This window comes from Gambusia affinis, linkage group LG08 (genome assembly GCF_019740435.1).
Source record: "Gambusia affinis linkage group LG08, SWU_Gaff_1.0, whole genome shotgun sequence".
NCBI lineage: Eukaryota > Metazoa > Chordata > Actinopteri > Cyprinodontiformes > Poeciliidae > Gambusia > Gambusia affinis.
In genome coordinates, this window is record NC_057875.1 from 28942809 (window position 1) to 28963802 (window position 20994).

General features: G+C 39.0%; 1 protein-coding gene across 3 annotated transcripts in view; it reads right to left on the reverse strand.

Annotated features, from left to right (window-relative positions):
• LOC122836030 (protection of telomeres protein 1-like) overlaps nucleotides 1-20994 on the reverse strand; it is a 62568-nt gene that overhangs the window by 24516 nt on the left and 17058 nt on the right. For all 3 annotated transcript variants that reach the window (XM_044125666.1, XM_044125665.1, XM_044125667.1), the window contains exons 5-10: nucleotides 20862-20969; nucleotides 20642-20713; nucleotides 20103-20229; nucleotides 17158-17288; nucleotides 13955-14251; nucleotides 13650-13805 (exon numbers count right to left, since the gene is read on the reverse strand). In XM_044125666.1, coding sequence (XP_043981601.1) covers nucleotides 13650-13805; nucleotides 13955-14251; nucleotides 17158-17288; nucleotides 20103-20229; nucleotides 20642-20713; nucleotides 20862-20969 — 891 coding nt within the window. The remainder of the gene's footprint in view (nucleotides 1-13649; nucleotides 13806-13954; nucleotides 14252-17157; nucleotides 17289-20102; nucleotides 20230-20641; nucleotides 20714-20861; nucleotides 20970-20994) is intronic.

The following is a 20994-nucleotide window of genomic DNA, read 5'->3' on the forward strand; positions in this document are numbered from 1 at the left end:
TCAGGCAGAAATGTGAAGGGGTCATCATTATGCGTTATGCTCCATAATATTTATTAACATGGTTGACTTATGTTTTCTTTATGGGATTATTGGGGTAAACTGTGCCCAACCTAACAACAACAAAAAAGTATACCATAAGACCTTTAAAATTAAAGATACTATTCATCCAAAATTGAACAACCAACAACTGCAGGGGTTGGTTGTTCATTTATCTACTTGGATGGTCATTATGCAGTCATACATTTTAAACTAATTTGAACCAAAAAATAACTTAAATTTCAAACAAGATTAACAAATAGCACGGCTAGAGCAGAGTTTTTGGTTACAAACTGAATGCCTCCAAAGTTTTTCTTTCCACTCCTACTTTTCTGCTTTTTCTTCGCATCTTGCATAGTAGAGGACTCTGCTCGTGTGCGGTAGTTGGCAGGGTTGAATGACCTTAAAGATGCACCAAATGCAAGTGTAGGTTAGCTACCCAGCTTCGGCTCAGGTACCCAGTCATTTACACCATGTTCCAAATTACTATGCGAGTGATATTTTCTCAGATTTTTTTAAATGATCAATGCAAATGATTGTCAATATAATTTTCAAGTCATGAACTATTCCAGTATAAATCAAATTTGACTGAACAAAGCTCCCCATGAGAACAGTATTTTTATCAAAAATAAAAAACTCAAAGCACACTGCTCCAAATTATTATGCGCAGCAGATTTTCTAAACATTTTATGGATTAAAAATGTTAAAGAACTGCAAACGATCATTCTTTGAATGTGCAGGATTAAGTGATCACATGTACTAAAATCAAAAGCTATTTCAATCAAAAACATCTGTCACCCCAAATACTGTCACATGCAGGTTAACGGGTCAATGGGGACACCGGCGTCCTCATGGCAGTTAAAGGGTTAACAGACCGAGTTACATGTTAACATAGGATCCCTTCTTTGATATAACCTGCACAATTCTTGCATCCATTGAACTTGTGAGTTTGTGGATAGTTTCTGCTTGAATTTCTTTGCAGGATGTCAGAATAACTTCCCAGAGCTGCTGTTTTGATATGAACTGCATTCCACCATCAGATCTTCTGCTTGAGGAAACTCCAAAGGTTCTCAATAAAGTTGAGGTCAGAGGAGGATGGTGACAAAACCATGAATTTCTCCCCTTTTTTGCCCATAGCAGCCAATGACACAGTGATACCCCATCCTTGCAGCATGAGATGGTGCATTGTCATGCACTAAGATGATTTTGCTACGGAAGGTATGGCTCTTCTTTTTGAACCATGAAAGAAAGTGATCAGTCAGAAAGTCCATATACTTTGCTGAGGTAATTTTCACATCTTCGGGGACTCTGAAGGGGCTGACCAACTCTCTACCCATGATTTCGGCCCAAACTATGTTTCGTCTTCAATTTGTGCTGCTGCACCATCAACCATCTGCTTGGCCTTGCTTAATGCTAGGTCCTTAGCTAACAAGACCTTTATGCTTCACAATCTGTTTACGTCTCGGGATTTGGATTTTTTATTCGTCACAGAAACTTGGCTACAAGAAGGTCAGTTGTTCCCGTTCTCTGAACTTCTACCTCAGAACAGTGCTTTTATAAATTCTTCCCGGTTGACTGGCAAAGGTGGAGGTCTGGCTACAATTTTTCAATCCAGTTTCCACTGTCAACAATCATCTATAAATTAATTTTCCAGTTTTGATCTCCAAATTTCTGAAGTGAAATTAACTGAAGCAATTCTGTGTGTGGTGGTCTACCGTCCGCCAAAGTTAAACAAGGACTTTATTCATGAATTTTCAGAACTTATGGCATGGATTACCTTTGCGTATGATCATATTTTGATTATAGGTGATTTTAATATACATGTATGCTCCCCAGATAAACTTCTGGTGAAAGACTTTTTGGACTTGATTGATTAATTCCATTTCACACAATCTGTGGTTGGGCCAACACACTTAAAGGGACATACTCTGGATTTGGTGTTATCACATGGGCTTTGTTTGGATATCATTGAAATCCTTCAGACATGCATTTCTGATCATTTGCCCATTTTATTTTTTATTAATATTTCATCATCTGTGGATACAAACAATACTAAACCCTTACTTTCTTGTACTATAACTCTGATACTGCTCTTCAACTAAATGCAGTCCTTGCTAATTCTACATTCCCTACTGATAGCAATCTTTATATTGAAGCTCTTATTCTAAATTTTAACAATGCATGCTCAAATGCTCTAATTTGAAAACTATAAAAACGACAAAAAAGAAACTTTTAATACCACTCGTGCACTCAGACGGGAATGTGGGCATGCTTAGAGGAGGTGGAAAAAAGATAAATTGCAGGTTTTGTTTGAAATTTTGAAAGACAGTTTATTTAATTATCAGAATAATGTCAAATTAGCAAAATCAAAATATGTCATTAATCGTGTAGCTTCAAATAGGCATAGGCTTCAAGTCCTTTTAAATGTCCTGGATAGAATTGTCAATCCCTCGATTACATCTGGCCCTTTAGCCTCTGTTGAACTTTGTGAGGCTTTCTCTAAGTTTTTCACAGAAAAAATTGTAGCTCTTAGAGGCTCAAATACCCTGGTAGATTTAGATTCCCAAAAAATGCCACAATGCATAGCTATTCTGGAGCATTTTCAGCCAGTTTCTTTAGATGAACTGACCTCAGTTATTAAGCATCTGCAGTCATCAAATTATTATTTGGATTGTCTTCCTACTTGTCTGATAGAAGATATTTTTCCCACTTCTGGTCTATTTATCTTAACGGTGATAAATGCCTCATTGCAGTCAGGTTGTCACATCTATTCTTAAACATACTGTGGTTAAACCCCCTCTTAAAAAACCTCTAGTGTACTAGCAAATTTTAGGCCCATTTCCAAACTCCCTTTTTTATCTAAGGTCCTTGAAAATTTGTTTTTATTCAGCTTGAAATGTTTTTAAAAGACAATAATATAACTGAGAAATTTCGGTCTGGGTTTAAAGCTGCTCATAGAACTGAAACAGCTTTGGTTCGAGTGTATAATGATCTTTTCAGGCAATGTCGCAGTTTTATTATTGACACTGTAGATATATTGACACTGTAGATCACATATGTCAGAGTCAAGGCCCGCGGGCCACATCCGGCCCGCGAGAAGATTTTCTACGGCCCCTGGGATGATATTAGAACCGGCCCGCAGCAAGCCGGCACCCCGTCTGAAAAATTGCCCCCGTTCGATCCTCACAACGCACCCCGTTTCGATCCTCTCAACGCACCCCGTTCGATCCTCACAACGCACTGCTGTAGATCATCAGATTCTCTTATATAGATCAAAATATTGTGTTGGCCTGAGAGGCACAGTATTTGAATGTTTAAATGTTATTTAAAAACCAGAACTTTCTCAGTCAAGGCTCAATTTAAGGTCCCATTGTGTTTATCTTATATTTATTGCCTCTGGGTCAAATTTTCCATAAATTTAACGTTTCTTTTCATTACTTTGCTGATGGCATCCAGATTTATATGCCCCTCTTCAAGAAAATCCGAGATCATCCCACTTCCCCATGCTGGAGATTTTAGTTTAACAGTAACAATAAATAAAGTTATCTTTAAAATGAATCACTCAAGTGACATCTAGACCCAACAGTAGACCTAAATGTCAATAAAATCAATTTGGTTGTGTGTGTTGTTTTTGTCTCCTGCAAACTTTGCTCTAATTCTACTTTTTTCTATCTCATCATAAGAAATCATAGTCAAGACAGAGAGAGTCATGAAACAGGAAGAGCAGGTTTCCTGGAAAAAGAGGAAGTTAGTTTCCAGCCTGCAGATTTATAAAAATAGTTCAGACTATTACTTATTTCAAAGCATTAAAGTCTTAAAGAATGAAATCTAAACATTTTGAGTAATTGGATAAGATTCAAAGTAAAATACTTATATTAATATTGGTTTACTTATAATAATACTTACACTTACATTCGTGGGTAAAACAAGTAACTGTAACTTTGATATCAAATAATTAGAATCATGGATTATTCTTGGTTTCTTTTCAGAAAACATCTGTAATAACTCACATTAAGCTTATAATAAGAGTAACTAATAAGTTATAACATTATAAATGAATGATAAATCAGAGAAGCTAAAGAAGTTCTAAATGTGATTTTTACATTGAACTTGAAAATGTGTAAAAGGTGTAACTGCAATTAAAGATCACTGATATGTTGATATCAGTGATCAACATATCAGTGAAAGGTTAAGAGAAAAAGGGGAAATAACAGGAGAGCAGAGATGGTCAACGCCTTATTTGGAAACAGGTTGTTGAGCAACCTAAGACATTAGGACAGACATCAGGACAGAATGTCTCTAATACAGTGATGGACATGAGATCATCTGTCCAAGCAGTCAGCCAGTGAAATAAGCACAGCAACAGTGCTAGCCAATGCAAATGAACCAAAAGGCTGGATAAACCCTATAAAAGGTGGGTGCAAAAGAGGAAACTTTGGTTGGATCCTCCAGGCAGCTTCGAGTCAAGGTCAAGATGGACAAAGAACTCTGCATCTGAAGAAGAGCCGGGGCCACAGAGCCGAAGACTGTCCTGCGCATGGGGACCAACCCGTCTGCCCCACAACATGTGGCTTCAAATCGCACTTCTCTCATCAGCTGGGTTCAGACCCCAAAGACAAAGATGAAGACCAAGGCAAAGGCAAAGACAAAGACACAAAGGCAAAGAAGAAGAACTGATGCCTTCCTTCCTGCCAGCACCCAAGTCCTGTGTGACCTCACTACCCGTGCGGAGAAGAAAGCTCATCAGACCTACAGAGATCCCTGCCTTCATCGATCAACATCATCCTCCTGCTGCAACACCTCCTTCATCATCAGGCCAGGTCTGGGGTTTGAGGAGTCTGTTTGGTTCCACGCTTTCCCAAGCAGGAAAGTGTGGAACCGAAGTCCACCATATCGCTGTACTCAGCCTTTTGTCCATCTATGATATACTCAAGAAATGCATCATCAGAGTCTTTCTACAGACTCCGGGGTGACAGAAGTCAGACTTGTGGTGGAACTTTGAAGTGTACAGACTGAAAAGGAATGATGAGTGTATAATGCCCTGTGGTGCTCTTGTGTTACAGACCACCTGTAACACACAATTTTCAGACTCACAAACTGGAGTCTGTTTGCAAATTATGGTGGAAAGTAAGTATTTGGTCAATAACAAAAGTTAATCTCAATACTTTGTTATATATCTTTGTTGGCAATGACAAAGTTCAAACGTTTCATGATAGTCTTCACAAGGTTGGCACACTGTAGCTGGTATTTTAGTCCATTCCTCAATGCAGATCTCTTCTAGCGCAGTGATATTTTGGGGCTGTCGCTTGGCAACACGAACTCTCCACTCTCTCTAAAGGTTTTCTATGGGGTTGAGATCTGGAGACTGGCTAGGCCACTCCAGGACCTTGAAATGCTTCTTATGAAGCCACTCCTCCATTACCCAGGCAGAGTGTTGGGATCATTGTCATGCTGAAAGACCCAGCCACGTTTCATCTTCAACCCTCTTGCTGAAGGAAGGAGATTTGCGCTCAAAATCTCACGTTATATGGGCCCATTCATTCTTTCATGTACACAGATCAGTATTCCTGGTCCCTTTGCAGGGAAATAGCTCCAAAGAGTGATGTTGACTCCACTATGCTTCATAGTGGGTTCTTTGGATGCAACTCAGCACTCAATCTACTCCAAACACAAGTTGTTTTGACCAAACAGTTCTACTTTGGTTCCATCTGACCATATGACATTCTTTTCTGGAACATCCAAATGCTCTCTAGCAAACTTCAGACGTCCTGGATATGTATAGGCATAAGCAGAGGAACACGTCTGGCATTGCAGGATTATGGATAGACTGTTGTTCTGACAGTCAAAAAGGAGTCAAATATGTTTACAGCTCTATCCCTGTTTTCTTAAATAAAATGTTATATTAATGGAATGCTGTCATTTTTAAGCTTATGTGCATGCACTTTTGGAAATATGTTAATGTAAGATAAATGTGTATAACATAATACCCATCATCTGCCAATAAAATAGTGTGTTTAACAACAGTGAAGAAACTTTTAATGCAGAGGTGACCAAAGTCGGTTCTTGACGGCTGGCATCCTGCATATCAAAACACACAAGAGAACTAAAACACACAAGATGCCAGCCCTCGAGGTCCGACTTTGGGCATTCCTCTTTTAATGGTATAATGTAGAACTGTCAGACCAAAAAATGTACATGAATCAACATTGATGCCTTTGCTTTCATTCAATATAAAATCAACCCAAATGTCCATGTAGATCCACGTACAGATGATGGTTCAATCAATATTGTTTCCTCAAATTGATTCAAGGTAAAATCAACACAAATGTGCATGCAGATGCACATTCAGATGGTGATTGAATCAACATTGATTCCTTACTGATTCAATGTAAAATCAACACAAATGTGCATGCAGATCCACAATCAGATGATGGTTGAACCAACATTGAATCCTAACTGATTCAATGTAACATCAACACAAATCTGCATGCAGAACCAAAATCAATGATGGTTAAATCAACATTAATATAGTGTCAGTTATGGTTGAAACCCTAATGTTGATTCAACAATGTAAGTTACCGACCACTTTCTATGTCGTTCCAATATCAGGCTTCAATGTAGATTCAATGTTTTTACATTGACATTGACATTGTTTCAATGTTGTTTCACTCATATTGTAATATGAATTTTTGTGCCATATCGCACATCCCTACTTCAAGGTTAGCAAGAAGGGGCTTCAGATATTCTATAAATCTGTTGTTGAGAGAGTCATCTCTTCTGCATTTGTTGAGGCAGCAGCATCAGAGCCAGTGACCTAAAAAGGCTAACAACCTGATAAGGTTCTGATAAGGTTAAAGGACTAATGTCTCAGCCAGATCTAGAGAAACTCATCCATGCGTTTATCTTCAGTCGTATTGATTATTGTAACGGCGTCTTTACAGGCCTGTCCAACAAATCAATCAAACAGCTACAGCTGATCCAGAATGCTGCTGCTTGTGTTCTCACTAAAACCAGGAAGATAGAGCACATAACACCAGTTTTAAAGTCTCTCCCCTGGCTCCCTGTAGCTCAAAGAATAGACTTTAAAATACTGTTGTTAGTTTATAAATCACTGAATGGTTTAGCACCACAATACATTAAAGATTTGCTGCTGTTGTATCAACCTTCCAGACTTCTCAGGTCTTCTGGTTCTGGTCTGCTCTGCATCCCCAGAACCAGAACCAAACGAGGAGAAGCAGCATTCAGCATCTATGCACCACAAATCTGGAACAAACTTCCAGAAAACTGTAAAACAGCTGAAACACTGACTTCCTTTAAATCTCAACTAAAAACCCACTTGTTTAGAGTTGTATTTGAAAGGTAATCAATTGCAAGTTTATTGACGGACTCTGACTTGATGTTGTGTTTTTATTCTATGTTGCATTGTGCTTTTGTGTTTGATTTGATGTAAAGCACTTTGAAATGCCTTGCTGCTGAAATGTGCTATACAAATAAATTTGATTGATTGATTGCTTGATAAGGAAGGCTGGTTCTGCTCTGGGGACGACTGTGGAACCTTTGGAGATGATTATGCAAAGAAGGATTCTTCATAGAATCAAGAAGATTATGGACAAACCTGACCATACTCTTTATGAGACATCTTAGAAAAACAGTGCCTTTAGTCACAGAGGCCTCTTCAGATTGGCTGTAATACATACAAATAAATCTACATTTCCTGCCAGCAGCCATCACTGTCTACAATAACTCTTTGAATAATTTGATTTGAGAACCATGAGCCTCATTTTCCCCAGAGCTGTTCTCATTTCACAGGAAAGAGTTAGTGCCTCTTAAAACAGTCTGTAGTGTGGAGAAAAGCACTCTAAACTAGGAGTTCTAAACAGGAAATAACAGGTGGAAGCTGCCCAAGATGAAACAGTGAGGGGAAAAAATGACAATAATTGTGTCTCTCTTGTGTAATTATGACAATCATTCAAGTAAGCAGGAAGTGTAGGAATTCAATTGTCACGGCCTTTTGTTCCAAAAAACCAAAATTTCCAATAAAGGCTGTGGGTGGCAACAGGTGGGTTTTGGATTTGTACGCATTTCCAACTAGATTTATTTATTGTAAAAGTAGAGACAAAATCATTACTAAAAACATCTTGTAACTTAGTCAAAACGAAAAATAATCTCAATTAAATGTAAAAATAAATGGTTTGAAAGTATAAAAAAAAATGGTTTGAAGGTATACAAAAGTGGTCAAAAAATTGTTTTACAAAACCTCCCGTCAACACCAGACATTTACCAAACAATCCTCCACCAAGTACCCGGTGTGTTCTTAATTACTTAAATTAATGGGAGGGTCTAACAATTAGCAACGTAATCTACACAATTCCAAATATAAAAATTTATTACAAATTTTGGTTCTAAATTAACTTAAATATATTTCAACTACCCAAAGAACAAAACTAAATTGGTAGAAATTACAAACTACAAACATTTTGCATAAATGGCCACAACATCAATAACTAATCTGTTGGACATGGAGCTCAACTGTCTATTAAAATCTAAGGCCTATACTGTACAGGCACACTGGTAAAGATGTGTTAAGACTTGTAGATAAGTATAACTTTTATTGCAGTAGCTGCAAAATTTAGGAAAATGCTAACTTTAGCCTCTGTAGTTTTATTGTTAGCAAAGACCCAGTTTTAACCACGCAGATTTTTATTGAAATTGTTGAGTTATCTTGAAGATTTCATGCTGCATACACTCTACCAAGGTTCATGTGGGTCTCTGCAAGTGAAACAAACCACAATATCACAACACCTCCTCTATACACAACAATCTTCACTGAATGCTGGAAAGATAAATACGGGTCCTAATGCAGGAAAGTGTCTGATGCCTCTGTTTTATATTATATTTACTGTACACAAGACAAAAATTACTTTATGCTACTGTTATTTTTCTTCTGTGACACAGTGTCTATATTATACTACAGATACAATAACATTCTTCTTTACAATGCCTCTTTAACCAGAAATGTGACTTTATCAGACCAACACAGAGTAGCCCTTTTGAATAGTGGGAGAGGCCTGTTGAGCCTCTGATTGTAGCTAGAAGCTACAGTTACATTATTGATGCTGGAAAGAAAACAAAGACTAACCAAGCCCAAGTAAGACATGGAGCAGCCAGGACCTGGACCTCAAAGGCTGGATATTCTTTTGCAGTGTTCCTTATTTTGGACAATATTATTGAAAATTCCTCATAGTTGCTGAGCTTAGGGACTATTGAAGACACAGGCCCCTAAGTCACACACACAGATTAAAAACTTTTTATCTGTTTTCTGCAGAGCTATGAGGCCAAACACTCTCTGATCTCCCACTGCTGATCCAATCTTAACACCAGCCATACAAATTAATTTTCCTACGAGCACATTTCTGCCAGATGAGGGCTGGATAAATGATAAGGCCCCATGTAATGTGACTTTTCTTCTCAACAACTTTCTATTGGTCTGAATCTACTGAAAATACAGTTTGAAGGACAAAATCTAAGACTTGGTATTATACTTTGCCCTTTTTATGGTTGACTCCTTTGCCATTAGTAACATCAAATGCATTGTTAAAAGTATGTTGTCCAAATGACTCTGAAGCTTATGTGGCCTTTCCAGGGTTGAATGTGAATGTTAACAAAATATCTGATTAATTCCATTAATCAGATATTTCTATTGTTTTTTAAAAAATGTTAAAAAAATTTATTGCTGTGAGCTTAATCTCCGCACATAATTCTTTGTTCACAAAGATATCTCATTCTCACTGCACACTCAACACGCACCTATGAAAGCGTAACTACAAATTACATCATAGACCTGCACAAGCAAAGCTAACGTGGTGAGTCTTAAACGTGACTCCTACTTTGATGAAAACTTTTGCAAAGAAACACAATTCCTCACATGGGGTTGATGTAAATATTCATACAGGTCAGCCTGTGTCTGATTTGAGTGAAAGGAGGCACTTCAATCCACGCTGAGGTAAACTTCAGAGATCAAGCAAACAGTACCTGAGACAACACGGAGGTGCCAGCAATGTGATTGGTCCATTAAGTGCATCAACTATAAACACTTCTTTTAGGAATAATTCTGCTCTGCCAGTGAAACGCTCAGCTTAATAGAGATGTTAGCAGTCCAGCTTACTAAAAGAAAGAAAAACAATTCTAAAAACAAGAAAAAGCAACGCTTAGCCTAGCCTGGAAGGTAGTGGGGGGAGGGGAAGTAAAGCCTGGCGGGCCCCAGGCTTATAATAAACTGGGGAAAATCTTTGATCACTTTGAGTCAAATATTATTTATTAGTTTCAGTTTTTAAAGAACTTACTGAAATAAAAAACATTTCTGATGATATTCGAATTTCTTAAAATGCACCTGTTCTTTAGCCTGACCAACCCACTGAAAACAGCAACTCAAGTTAATTCAGTTTATTCATATAGTGTCAAATCTCAACAAAGGTTGTCTTGAGGGTGAGGCACTTTCCAGATAAGTCACCATCCTAACCATAACCCCTAGACTTCTACCTCATTTATTTCTCTGCTATGGCATACATCTACAACAAAGCCTTTAAAAACATTAGTGCTAAACAGAGGATAGGAACGGGAAACTAAATGTGAAGCGTTGAGCATTTCAACTTTTGAACTTGCGCTAAATGTTCATGCTGCAATGAGATGCATAAGAAGCAGGGAGGAAACAACAGAGATGCCCCATAAGACAACTCGGAGCTACCTGTGTGGCTACGAGGGCTGCAGCAGCAGGTCAAGGAGCTGGTATTTTCTGAATTGTCAGGTTAGACTTATTTGTGACAATTACAGGTTGTCTGACCATGCAGACAAAGGACATGAACATTTCCTTCTTCCTGCTTTCTTTGCTGCTCCAAAGAGATACTGACTGAACAGTGAGGGGTCTTTTAGCCAGCTGACCACCAGTGTGCAGCCACATCCAATTAGAGAAAATAGAAGGATTGTAACATAACCACTATGTTTGTTTTTCCTGAATAAATACACTAAAAAGTAAATGTATTAAACTGTCCTGTAGAACAGTTTCGGTGATTTCATTGTTAAAAAAAAATTATTTCGAATTTTCACTGTTTGTAACTGATTTGGGTGAATCGTGAAGTTTTCAGGCGTGTGTGTAATTAGTGATTAAAAAGGAGCGTGGGCGACAGCGCGAGAAATGCAACCGGAGAGGAAGACGCTCGCCGTTAGATCTGTGCAGCGGGAGTTTTGACTTGTCTGAACATTTAGAACTAGTAAAAATCAAAGAAAAGACATTAAGTAGCGATCAAAAGTTTGCTCAGCGCCGCAGATCATATTTTAGGAACTGGATCGGAGTTTGCACCCAGGAAATGCCGCCGGGTGCAAGAGGACGCCGGCAGTACGAGAGGACGCCACCAAAGGGAAAGAAAAACGTTCCCAATGAGATCTGGACTTTATATTCTTAAAATTATAATTAGGTTGTGGACATTGAAATTAATTGAGTCATTTTAAATAACAGTTCCTCTATTTATAGTAAAACCAGTATACATGATTCCAGTAATGTGGTAGCTTCGGACTTTCCTTTGGTGAGTAAATAATGGCCCTGGGACTTATATCCTAGTCACTAAAATAATATCTAGCCGTTAACAAGTGCCCGTTATATTTTCAGAAAGAGAGCTACCGTTAACAGAAGTGGTTATTGAAGCTATGCAGCTGTGAGGGCTACTCAGTTGATTGTTTCTTAACTGAAAAGGGTCATAACTTCTGGATAGGAGGTAGTGAGAGCTAGACGAGTCTCTTTCGCCACCAGTTTAAACAGATTATCTCTTTAGATCGTGTTCAGGGTAAGACCAAGGTCTTAGAGATTTTCCGGACAGTCAGTAATCAGCCCGAAGAGTTGTGAGGAGAGGGCGGGGCTGGCTATTGCACAGTAACGAACACTTTTCTTTTTGGGGATTTTTGGTGGTACCACTCTTTTTTTCATATCTTTTTTGGGAGGGGTTTTGACGCTTGGATTTTTTCATTTTGGATCGGGACTTTGGATTTAAACGGGGGAATATTTCCAGGACTTTTTTTTTCAGGATATGGAACTTCGTTGTGGACAGTAATCTCTTTGGGAAAAGGAACAGAAAATTTTGAACTCTTAATTATTGAGGTCTTTTGCTGATTCAAACTGAGTGACCATACTTATTTTTGAGGGATTTGGTTATTGATCTATTTATCACGATAACTATTATTATTTTTATGTATTATAATTATTTTTTGAATAAATCATTGTTGCTAAGGATCGACAAATTTTGTATCGAGTGGTTGGATATTTATTTATTTATTTTTATCAGATTAAAGGTGTGGCATATTTTACCTGATTCCTGTGACAGATTTCCCCCTTGAGTGTATTGTGAGTTCAGCTTCAAATCGAATTTTACAGGATTAAACCAGAAGAAGGATAATATTTAAAATTTGATCAGTTTTGAAGCGTAACTTTAACACCTGGATGTACCTTGACATTGGTACTTGGCCAGTATAGTAACAGAACATTTCTGTTAAAACCTTATGAAGACAAGGTCTGAAATCTCTCTGACCAATCAGAAATCTGATTACGTTTGCCACATAGCATTGTCTTGTGAGTTGTTGCCAGGCTGACAACCTTGTTTGGTTGTCAGCCTGGCAACAAAACAAGGTTTTGACCGTTTCTGTTCTACTGTAAACTTCCTTCTTGACCGTCGATATTTAAAAAATGGTAACAAAACTGGTAACATGGTTACTCCCAGGAACTCACTCTAAAACTATGAAAATATTCTTGAAGTAGTTATAATAACTGCACAAGTGAACATTATTGAGAAGTATCTCTGCCGCACAAATGATGTAACTTTACAGGCAGCATTTCTCCAGTTCAGTTGATAAAGTGTTCATCAAGTTTGCCTACAGCACTGTGAAGGTTCTGATTCTGTCCATCAGCGATGCATCTCAAACATGTCCCAGTCCTCTCCACTCTCATCCTCATAACTGGGTCACACTTAAAGGTGACTTATAATGCTTTCTTGAATAAGCATGGATGGGGCTACAAAACAAATTCATTACATTTTATGCACAAAATCATTCTTAGATAATGAGATTTCAGTCTGGTCTGTTCTGCCAATAGAGCTCTTTTTAGAATGTTTTAGGGCCTCTTGTCACTTTAACTTCAAATAAGCTGCTACTAGTAAATGTTTACACTCGCACTTGAAAATGGTGGCAAACAGATGCGTAATTATACAATCATAGATCTTTGAAAAGCGGCTTTGCAAGGTGGAGTGCAAGGCCTGTTGATTTGTGACATTACATTCAGGGAGTTTTTGAAACGAGTCATTGTACGGACACCAAAAACATAAACTTATTAGAAAAACTGGCTGCATGTTTTTTTTAAGCAATTGGACAGTCTTTAGAAGCAGTAAACATTTGCAGATTATGCAAAACTTGCCAAATGCAAATATATACATATTTTTTAAATCCTAACCTTTGTGTCTCCACACTTTAGAAGACACATAAGTGACAGTGAAATGTTCTGGGGAATGTTAGCAGTGGATGTAGCTATCAACTTAAGTGGAAAACTTCCCAGAAATAACTCTCTGAACTCTGACCTTAAGGTGTTTGGAAAACTCCACGTGGTTGTCGTACACAAGGACGTTTGCAATGTGGCTCTCTTTGTGTTTGGAGAAAGAAGATGGCCCTTCTGTGCAGTTTGGCTCAGCAATGACTTTCAGCAGAGCGTGAGGACATTTGGTTCCATCCCAGACCTAGGAGACAGGAAACCAGTAAGGCTTATTGGTTTCATCTGTCCCAAACCAAATGAAGCTCTCAGAGTTCCGCAAAATGGATCCATGTCTGCCTTTCTAACATGTTGAAGAGTGGGAGTTATGTCATAAATAATCAAACTTCCCCTTACCCTGAGCAGTGTGCAGGTGGAGTCAATGGAGGCTTTGGCCAGCAGCTGACAGATGAGGTCAAAGTAGGCGTTGGGCTGGACGGCAGACAGAGGGACAGCAACAGAGACTGAGGAAAGCCCAGCCTGGCAGGCAGCCCAGGCCCGTAGCTCCTCTATGGTGTGCCGGTCGTCTTCATCCAACTGGAAGCTTTTACTAGATGTCCGAGGCTCCATACCTCCACCCACCGTGCCGCTAAATGTCACCACAGAGAACCCGAATGTGTTAACTAACGTGAGGGAGTTCTTGTATAAATGCACCTGTGCAGAAAAGAACAGAAAGTATTCAGACTCCTTTAAATGTTTCACTCTTAGTTTCATTGCAGCCATTTGATAATATAAAAAATGCTCATATAATTTCTCATGAATGTATACTCAGCATCCCATCTTAACAGAAACAGAAGAAATTTAGAATTTTTTGCAAATTTATCCAAAAAGGAAAACTAAAATATCACATTGTCATAAGTATTCAGATCTTTTGCTGGGACAGTCATATTTAACTCACATGGTGTCCATTTCTTCTGATCCTCCTTGAAATGATTCTACTCCTGGAGTCCAGCTGTAATTAATTACATTAATCAGAAAGGCGAACACCGGTCTATAAGACCTCCTAGCTCAGCGCATGTCAGAGCAAATAAGAATCATGAAGTTGAAGGAACTACCCAGGAGCTCAGAGACAGAGTTGTGGTAAGGCACAGATCTGGCCAAAGACAGAAGACAAAAGAATTTCTGTAGCACTTGAGGTTCCTAAGTTCACAATGGCCTCCATAATCCTTAAATGGAAGGGAGTTTGGGATGACAAGAACTCTTCTTAGACTTGGTTGCTCAGCCAAACTGACCAATCGTGGGAGAATCGTGGGAGATTGTTCAGTCTGACTTTTCAGCCAAACTGAACAATCGTGGTAGAAGACCCCAAAGATCACAATGGCTGAGCTCTAGAGATGCAGTAGAAAGGCGGGAGAGTGTCTCACAAAGTCAACTATCACTGCAGCCTTCCACCATATAGACTATATGTAAGAATGGCTCGACGGAAGCCTCTTCTCAGTGCCACATATATAACAGCCAACACAGAGTTTACCAAAAAACATATGAAAGACTCCCAGACTGAGAGACAAAGATTGAATTTGGAGAGACAGGTGCTGAAATCTGACAACAGCCGGGCTACGTCACGCTGGATTTGATAATGGAAAGCGAATCTGCCCAAGGCGAACAACGGCCATACCATTTGGAGGCGGTGTAGCACCTTGTGGCACTCTCCTTGTGGCAGTAGACTCGGGTTTTCTTTCTCTTCTCATTCTTCTTGATCTCTGTGCAGACTTTGATACCATCTCTCACACAATCCTACTCCACAGTGTTGGTATCACACACATACCCCTTGATTGGTTTCAGTCATATCACTATGGCCACACTCAGTTCATCCAACTTAAATCATTTAAATCCCATCTTTCCCCCATGCTCTTCCCCCAGAGCTCTGTCCTGGGACCCCTTATTTTTATCAACTACCTTCTCCCCCTTGCCAATATCTTCCATAAATTTAACTCCTATTTCCATTGCTTTGCTGATGACACCCAGCTGTTTTTATCCACTGCACAGACCTGAAAAAGGCTCCACCAACATTTACCAACCAACCTGATGGAACTGGAGAAGATCTGCAAGAAAGAATGGCAGAGGATCCCCAAATTCAGGTAATGAAAACTTGTTGCATCATTCCCAAGAAGACTTGTGACTGTACTAGCTTACAAGGGTGCATCTACTCAACACTGAGCAAAGGGTTTGAATACTTTACTATGTGATATTTCCAGTTTTCCTTTTTAAATAGTGAAAATCACTACATTTTTGTTTTTTTCTGTACATTCATATGAACTTCTTTAATTTTTCTGCACCCACTATAGTTCATATTTCGGAGTTGGTCTCACTGTATAATGTCACGTAGGCCTGTCGCGATAAACAATAAATCAATTAATCCTAGGATAAATTAAAACTATCAACGTCATTTTAATTATCGGCTTTATCATCTCTTCCGGCCTTTTTCTCTTTCTGTTGATGACACTGAATGAAAAAAGGCTGAACTCCGCTGCTCTCCACTGGCCTCTTCCTTCCTCATTTCTTAGTGTAATACCCAGCGCACACTACACCATCTTAGAGCTGTCAGCCGATTGTCGGCTCATTTTCAAAACCTGAGACCACACATTAGCCGACAGAAATCCTAGGTATAATGGTTTGATGGGGTTCGATCGTGCTGTGTGGTGTCCAACAATGGGCACAAAATAATGGCTACAAGATCAGTTAAATAATGAAAATCATTATAAACTATGTCACGTTAACGAAGAACAGCTGAAAAGCTACCGGGTTCATCAACTGCGTAGCAATTGATGAGCAGAATCCGCGCTTTCTGATTGGCTACCTGTTACGTTCAACAGGCTGCGTTAACACTCCCAGTCGGGGAAAACCCCTGATTTAGATAGGAATGGCCATGACGATCTTCCGTAACACACCACACATTACAGGATGATTGGTGACAAAATCACAAGCGACAATCTTAGAACGATCAACATTCTAAGATTGTCGTAAGGGGAAAATGTACGTGTGAACTAATGTGCAGTGTGAACTATTGCATCACGAAGTCGGATGTGCTGAAGGGCAATATGGTATACAGACTTCATAATCTGCACTCTTTTGGTTGTATGCAGTATTTATTTCCACTTTGGTGGGAATCCATTGTATTTTTGGTTGTTTTGTTTATTTTATCAATTCCAGTGTTAAGTGTTCTTTTGAAAATAAAGTGTATCTATCTTTGGCAGGAAATTGCATGCATTATTACGTCATTTCCATTAAATCAGTGTACAAAGTTTTTCAATCTATATTATTGTTTATCGCAATAATTTTTGAGACAATTAATCGCTCAGCAAAACTTGTTATTGTGACAGGCCTAGCTCCACAGTAGAGTTTTGCTACTATTATCCAGTATCTGAGTTCTGCCATAAGTTGCTTTTTCCTGGATTTAACAATCACAACAATATATTACCAACTCCAACATGTTTTTGTGTATCGCAATAATTTTTGAGACAATTAATCGCTCAGCAAAATTTGTTATCGTGACAGGCCTACTGCCTACAGAGACTGTTTGTGAGCATACATCATTTGATGGAAAACAGTCATCTGCAGACCTTGACTCTATGCATACGGACAATGTCTCCGGTCTGAAAGATTCTGGGGTGGTCCTCCAGGTTCTCACAGAAGATGGTGCAGCCGATCTTACGCTCAGTCTGATCGGTGATCTTCAGGCTGGAACAGTAATCTGTGGAGATAGAAGTCTAATAAGCTGCAGCTCTGCTCTGTCACACTGCTATGGGAACCAGTGTGACAGAAATTAAAAGCAGTAGATGGCTGCTGCTTTTAGTTTCTGTCCCACTGAAATGATTCACACCAACAAACACAGTAACAACAACACAGTAACACAACAACCTGAAGAAATAATAACTTTTAAATGATGAAGAAAAAAACATTCTCCGGACCAAGCTGACCCTATATAAAAATATAACACTCCTCATTAAAAATAATAAATTAACTGTGATTAATAAGATTGTTCTTTATTTTACAAGCCACATAATGTCCCAATTTTTTCCAGGCTTGGCAGATGCCTGATGTCAGTTGGGCAGACATCTCAGGCTCCCATCTCAGATGGGATTCAAACCCTTTGCTCTCAGATGGGAGCCTGATGGGAGTCTCCCACCAGGCTCCCATCTCAAGAAATTCAAGAGTAGATCAGAGGAAAAGTCACTGACTGCCATCGGCCTTACAGACTGGCTGCAGACCACAGGAACAACCAGGATCCAAACATGGAAGAGAAGAGTGTCAATGAATCCAGGAGGTCTCAGAAAACCCCAGGGTTAGGCTTAAGGACAGAGTTCATGATTCAACAACAGTATGGGCAAAATGGCCTCCAGGGGACAGTTCCAGAGACAGAACCTGAACTGACCCAAAAAACACACAAAAGCCCGTCTCACACTGAGTGTAATTGGGCAAAAAAGATTTTTAAAAAACTCTGCCGTAATACCTATTTTTTGTTTCTTCCTTATCATATATTGTGCTAGGTTTGATTAGGCTCAGAGTTGATCCCAACGGGTAAGATTGTTCTTAAGATAAACTTTAGCATAGTGACTCATCTGTTGGAGAATTGTTATAGGAAATATTGCCCACATCAATTTTGACAATAGGACTTGATGTTATGGAGTTGTAAGGTGAAACACGTTTTTTTTACCATAGTGCCCACCTTTGCCTGAATATGTGTATCTGAGTAGCGGTGTGGTTCCTGAATCTGGACACCACATAAAAGTAGTAATATGTTCCAAGAGATAGGTTGCAGTATGAGTTTCAGTCGAGAAAAGTAATAAGAAATAATGGAAAAACAAAGCAAAAACAATAGGGTTTCCGGCTCTCGCTGGGAGCAGGCAAACGGCCATGTATTGCATGGGCCATCCACTCGCTTCAGCGGGCTTGGAACCGTAATTATTATTATTACCATGACAATTAAAACAGAAACAGACTTGGAATATATAACCTTGTATGCAAGGGTGTAGGTTTGGTATAAGTTTTGGTGGGACCTTACAACTTACTGACCCCCCCCCCCGCACCAACCATTTTTGACCAATGTGGGAGGACACCACATTGGCTTAATAACCCCCTCCCCCCAACCATAACAATAACTTGATCATACATCCTGTGTATACAACCAGATACAGTCATATTCAGCAGATCAGTTCAAGAACACGTTACTTTTTCCGTTTCAAAATTCAGCTAACATTACAAGTAAGATCAAAAGAAATATCCTCTGGATCTACTGATTATACAACAAACACAATTGCAGATAAGAACAAAAAATGACTTCTTGAACTTCAGGAAAAAGCTCCAATTGTTGAGATATTATGCATTTAAGAGGAAAAAAGATTCATGAAATAACAAATAAATCAATAATAAAATAAAATAATATATTGTACTAACAAAAAAAATAAACATGAATAAAATTCTCTGTATTATTGCAATGTTTGTTGCATGCTCATGTGTGTCTGTCTTTATCAACTGGCAAAAAGTGTTATGTAAATGTACCAAACACATGCCTCCGTCTGTCAGCCGAGGTAGAGAAATAACTTCTAGTGTCCGTCGTCCTTTTCTTTTTTGGTGGCGACATGGTCTCGGAGACTCATAATAAATGTCAAACTCAGAAGGAGACGCGTTCACTTTCAGCACCATGGACCAAGCTTCCGTTCCGCGTGTGGCCAGCTGGCCGCCGCCTGTTGCAGCGAATCAAAGAACGTAGATTCACGTTCTTAGAGCCAATAGTGGCATGAGTCGTCATAGTTCATAACAGAGAATTTTAAAATGAATGCTACCACTGCGTAGCATATTGAAATATTAAACTAATCATTGTAGATTTTCGTTTATTTATTTTGTTTTTGTTAAAAAAATACATATGGTTTTTTTTTTATTTTTATTAATACGGCAAAAATTGGTCGGGACTATTTTATATCCCTTGAATATTGGTCGTGACATGTCACGACCGTCCATGTTTCTGTATATATAATTTTGACCCTGCATGGATTAAAAACAATCCACAGTAATTTCAAGAAGCCAATTCTTGTTTTTCAAGTTTATTTACCGTAGTTTCCATCTTATGCCATCATCTAACCTCCAGAGAGCAAAGGTACTTATGTATCAATAAAAGCAAAGATATAATCTCAAACCATTCAACTTGTTGCTAAGCCTGGGGAACCACTCAAATTTTATCTAAGGAAAGATGCTAACAGGAGCTGCAGAAAGAATAGCCAGCAGCTAAAGATGGAATATGCTCCTTTTACTATTTAAAAAATTTGTTTTCTAAACTGAATTAATACATAGAAAAAAGCAAATACACATTACTAAGATGGTAAGGATGACCAGGATGTTGAATCATTAATATGTGCAGATGATCTGAGAGAAACTCTGAGAAAAACTTTCCTTTCCTAATGACGATTATATTAGTTCTGTTGATGTAGTTTGTCATTTCTGATGTTATAGATCAGCAGGTATTAACTGTAGGTCTAGAAGTCATTCTCAGTTGCACTGGGACTCTGACCTGTGCCACGGCTCTTAAACGGTTGCTTGAAGAACACCACCACTCCATAGACATTCACCACCGCCATGTACTTCAGCTCATTCAGCCGCACGTATGTGTACCTAGGAGCTCTAGGGGTCCTGAGATCCTGAGAGGAAACGCAGAGAGGCACAAAACTAGCAGCCCATAACCTGGGAATCTGTCCTCATTCTTATTCATTAATTTAGAAACAGACATATACATACACACATATACATATATGTACACCTTGCATGTTATTGTTTACATATGGAAATTTTGTGCATGTGCACAAAGCTGGAGGGCAAAAAGACTATACTTTTACATGTCATCCATAGCCACGCTGCCATGGTAGCCCAATTCCATTAACTCAAAGAAACTTGGAAATATAGGTATTATTAATTTTGTGCTATGCTCCACAGGAAAGTAAAAAAACGCATGTCACTGATAATACATATACACAGACAGAGAAAGAGCGAAACCGAGACAGAGAGAGACGGAGAGAAGACACTGTTTGGCTGTTACAGCCACTCCTGACTCACCTCAGCAGGAGTCAAGGAGCACCCCCTGCTGGCCAGTGGGGATCTGGGCTCAGGAGGCCTCTGTTTGAAAACCTGGAGACGTCAGGAGAAAAGTTTGTGTAAGGAAAACACCAGAAACAAACACACACACACACACCAGAGTTCATGAGCCTGGAATGTGTGCAGTGTTAGATCCAGAGTGGAAGACATTTGAACAGGTGAGGATAGTTAACGTCTTTACATAGATGCATGCATCCTCTCCTGACAGCAGCAAGTTACAGGGGTGGAGCTTGTCCTTATTTGATGTTGGAGATTTCCCCACACTGAAGCCAGAGACCCAAAGTACGTCCTGAAACAGAACAAAAGACAACAGA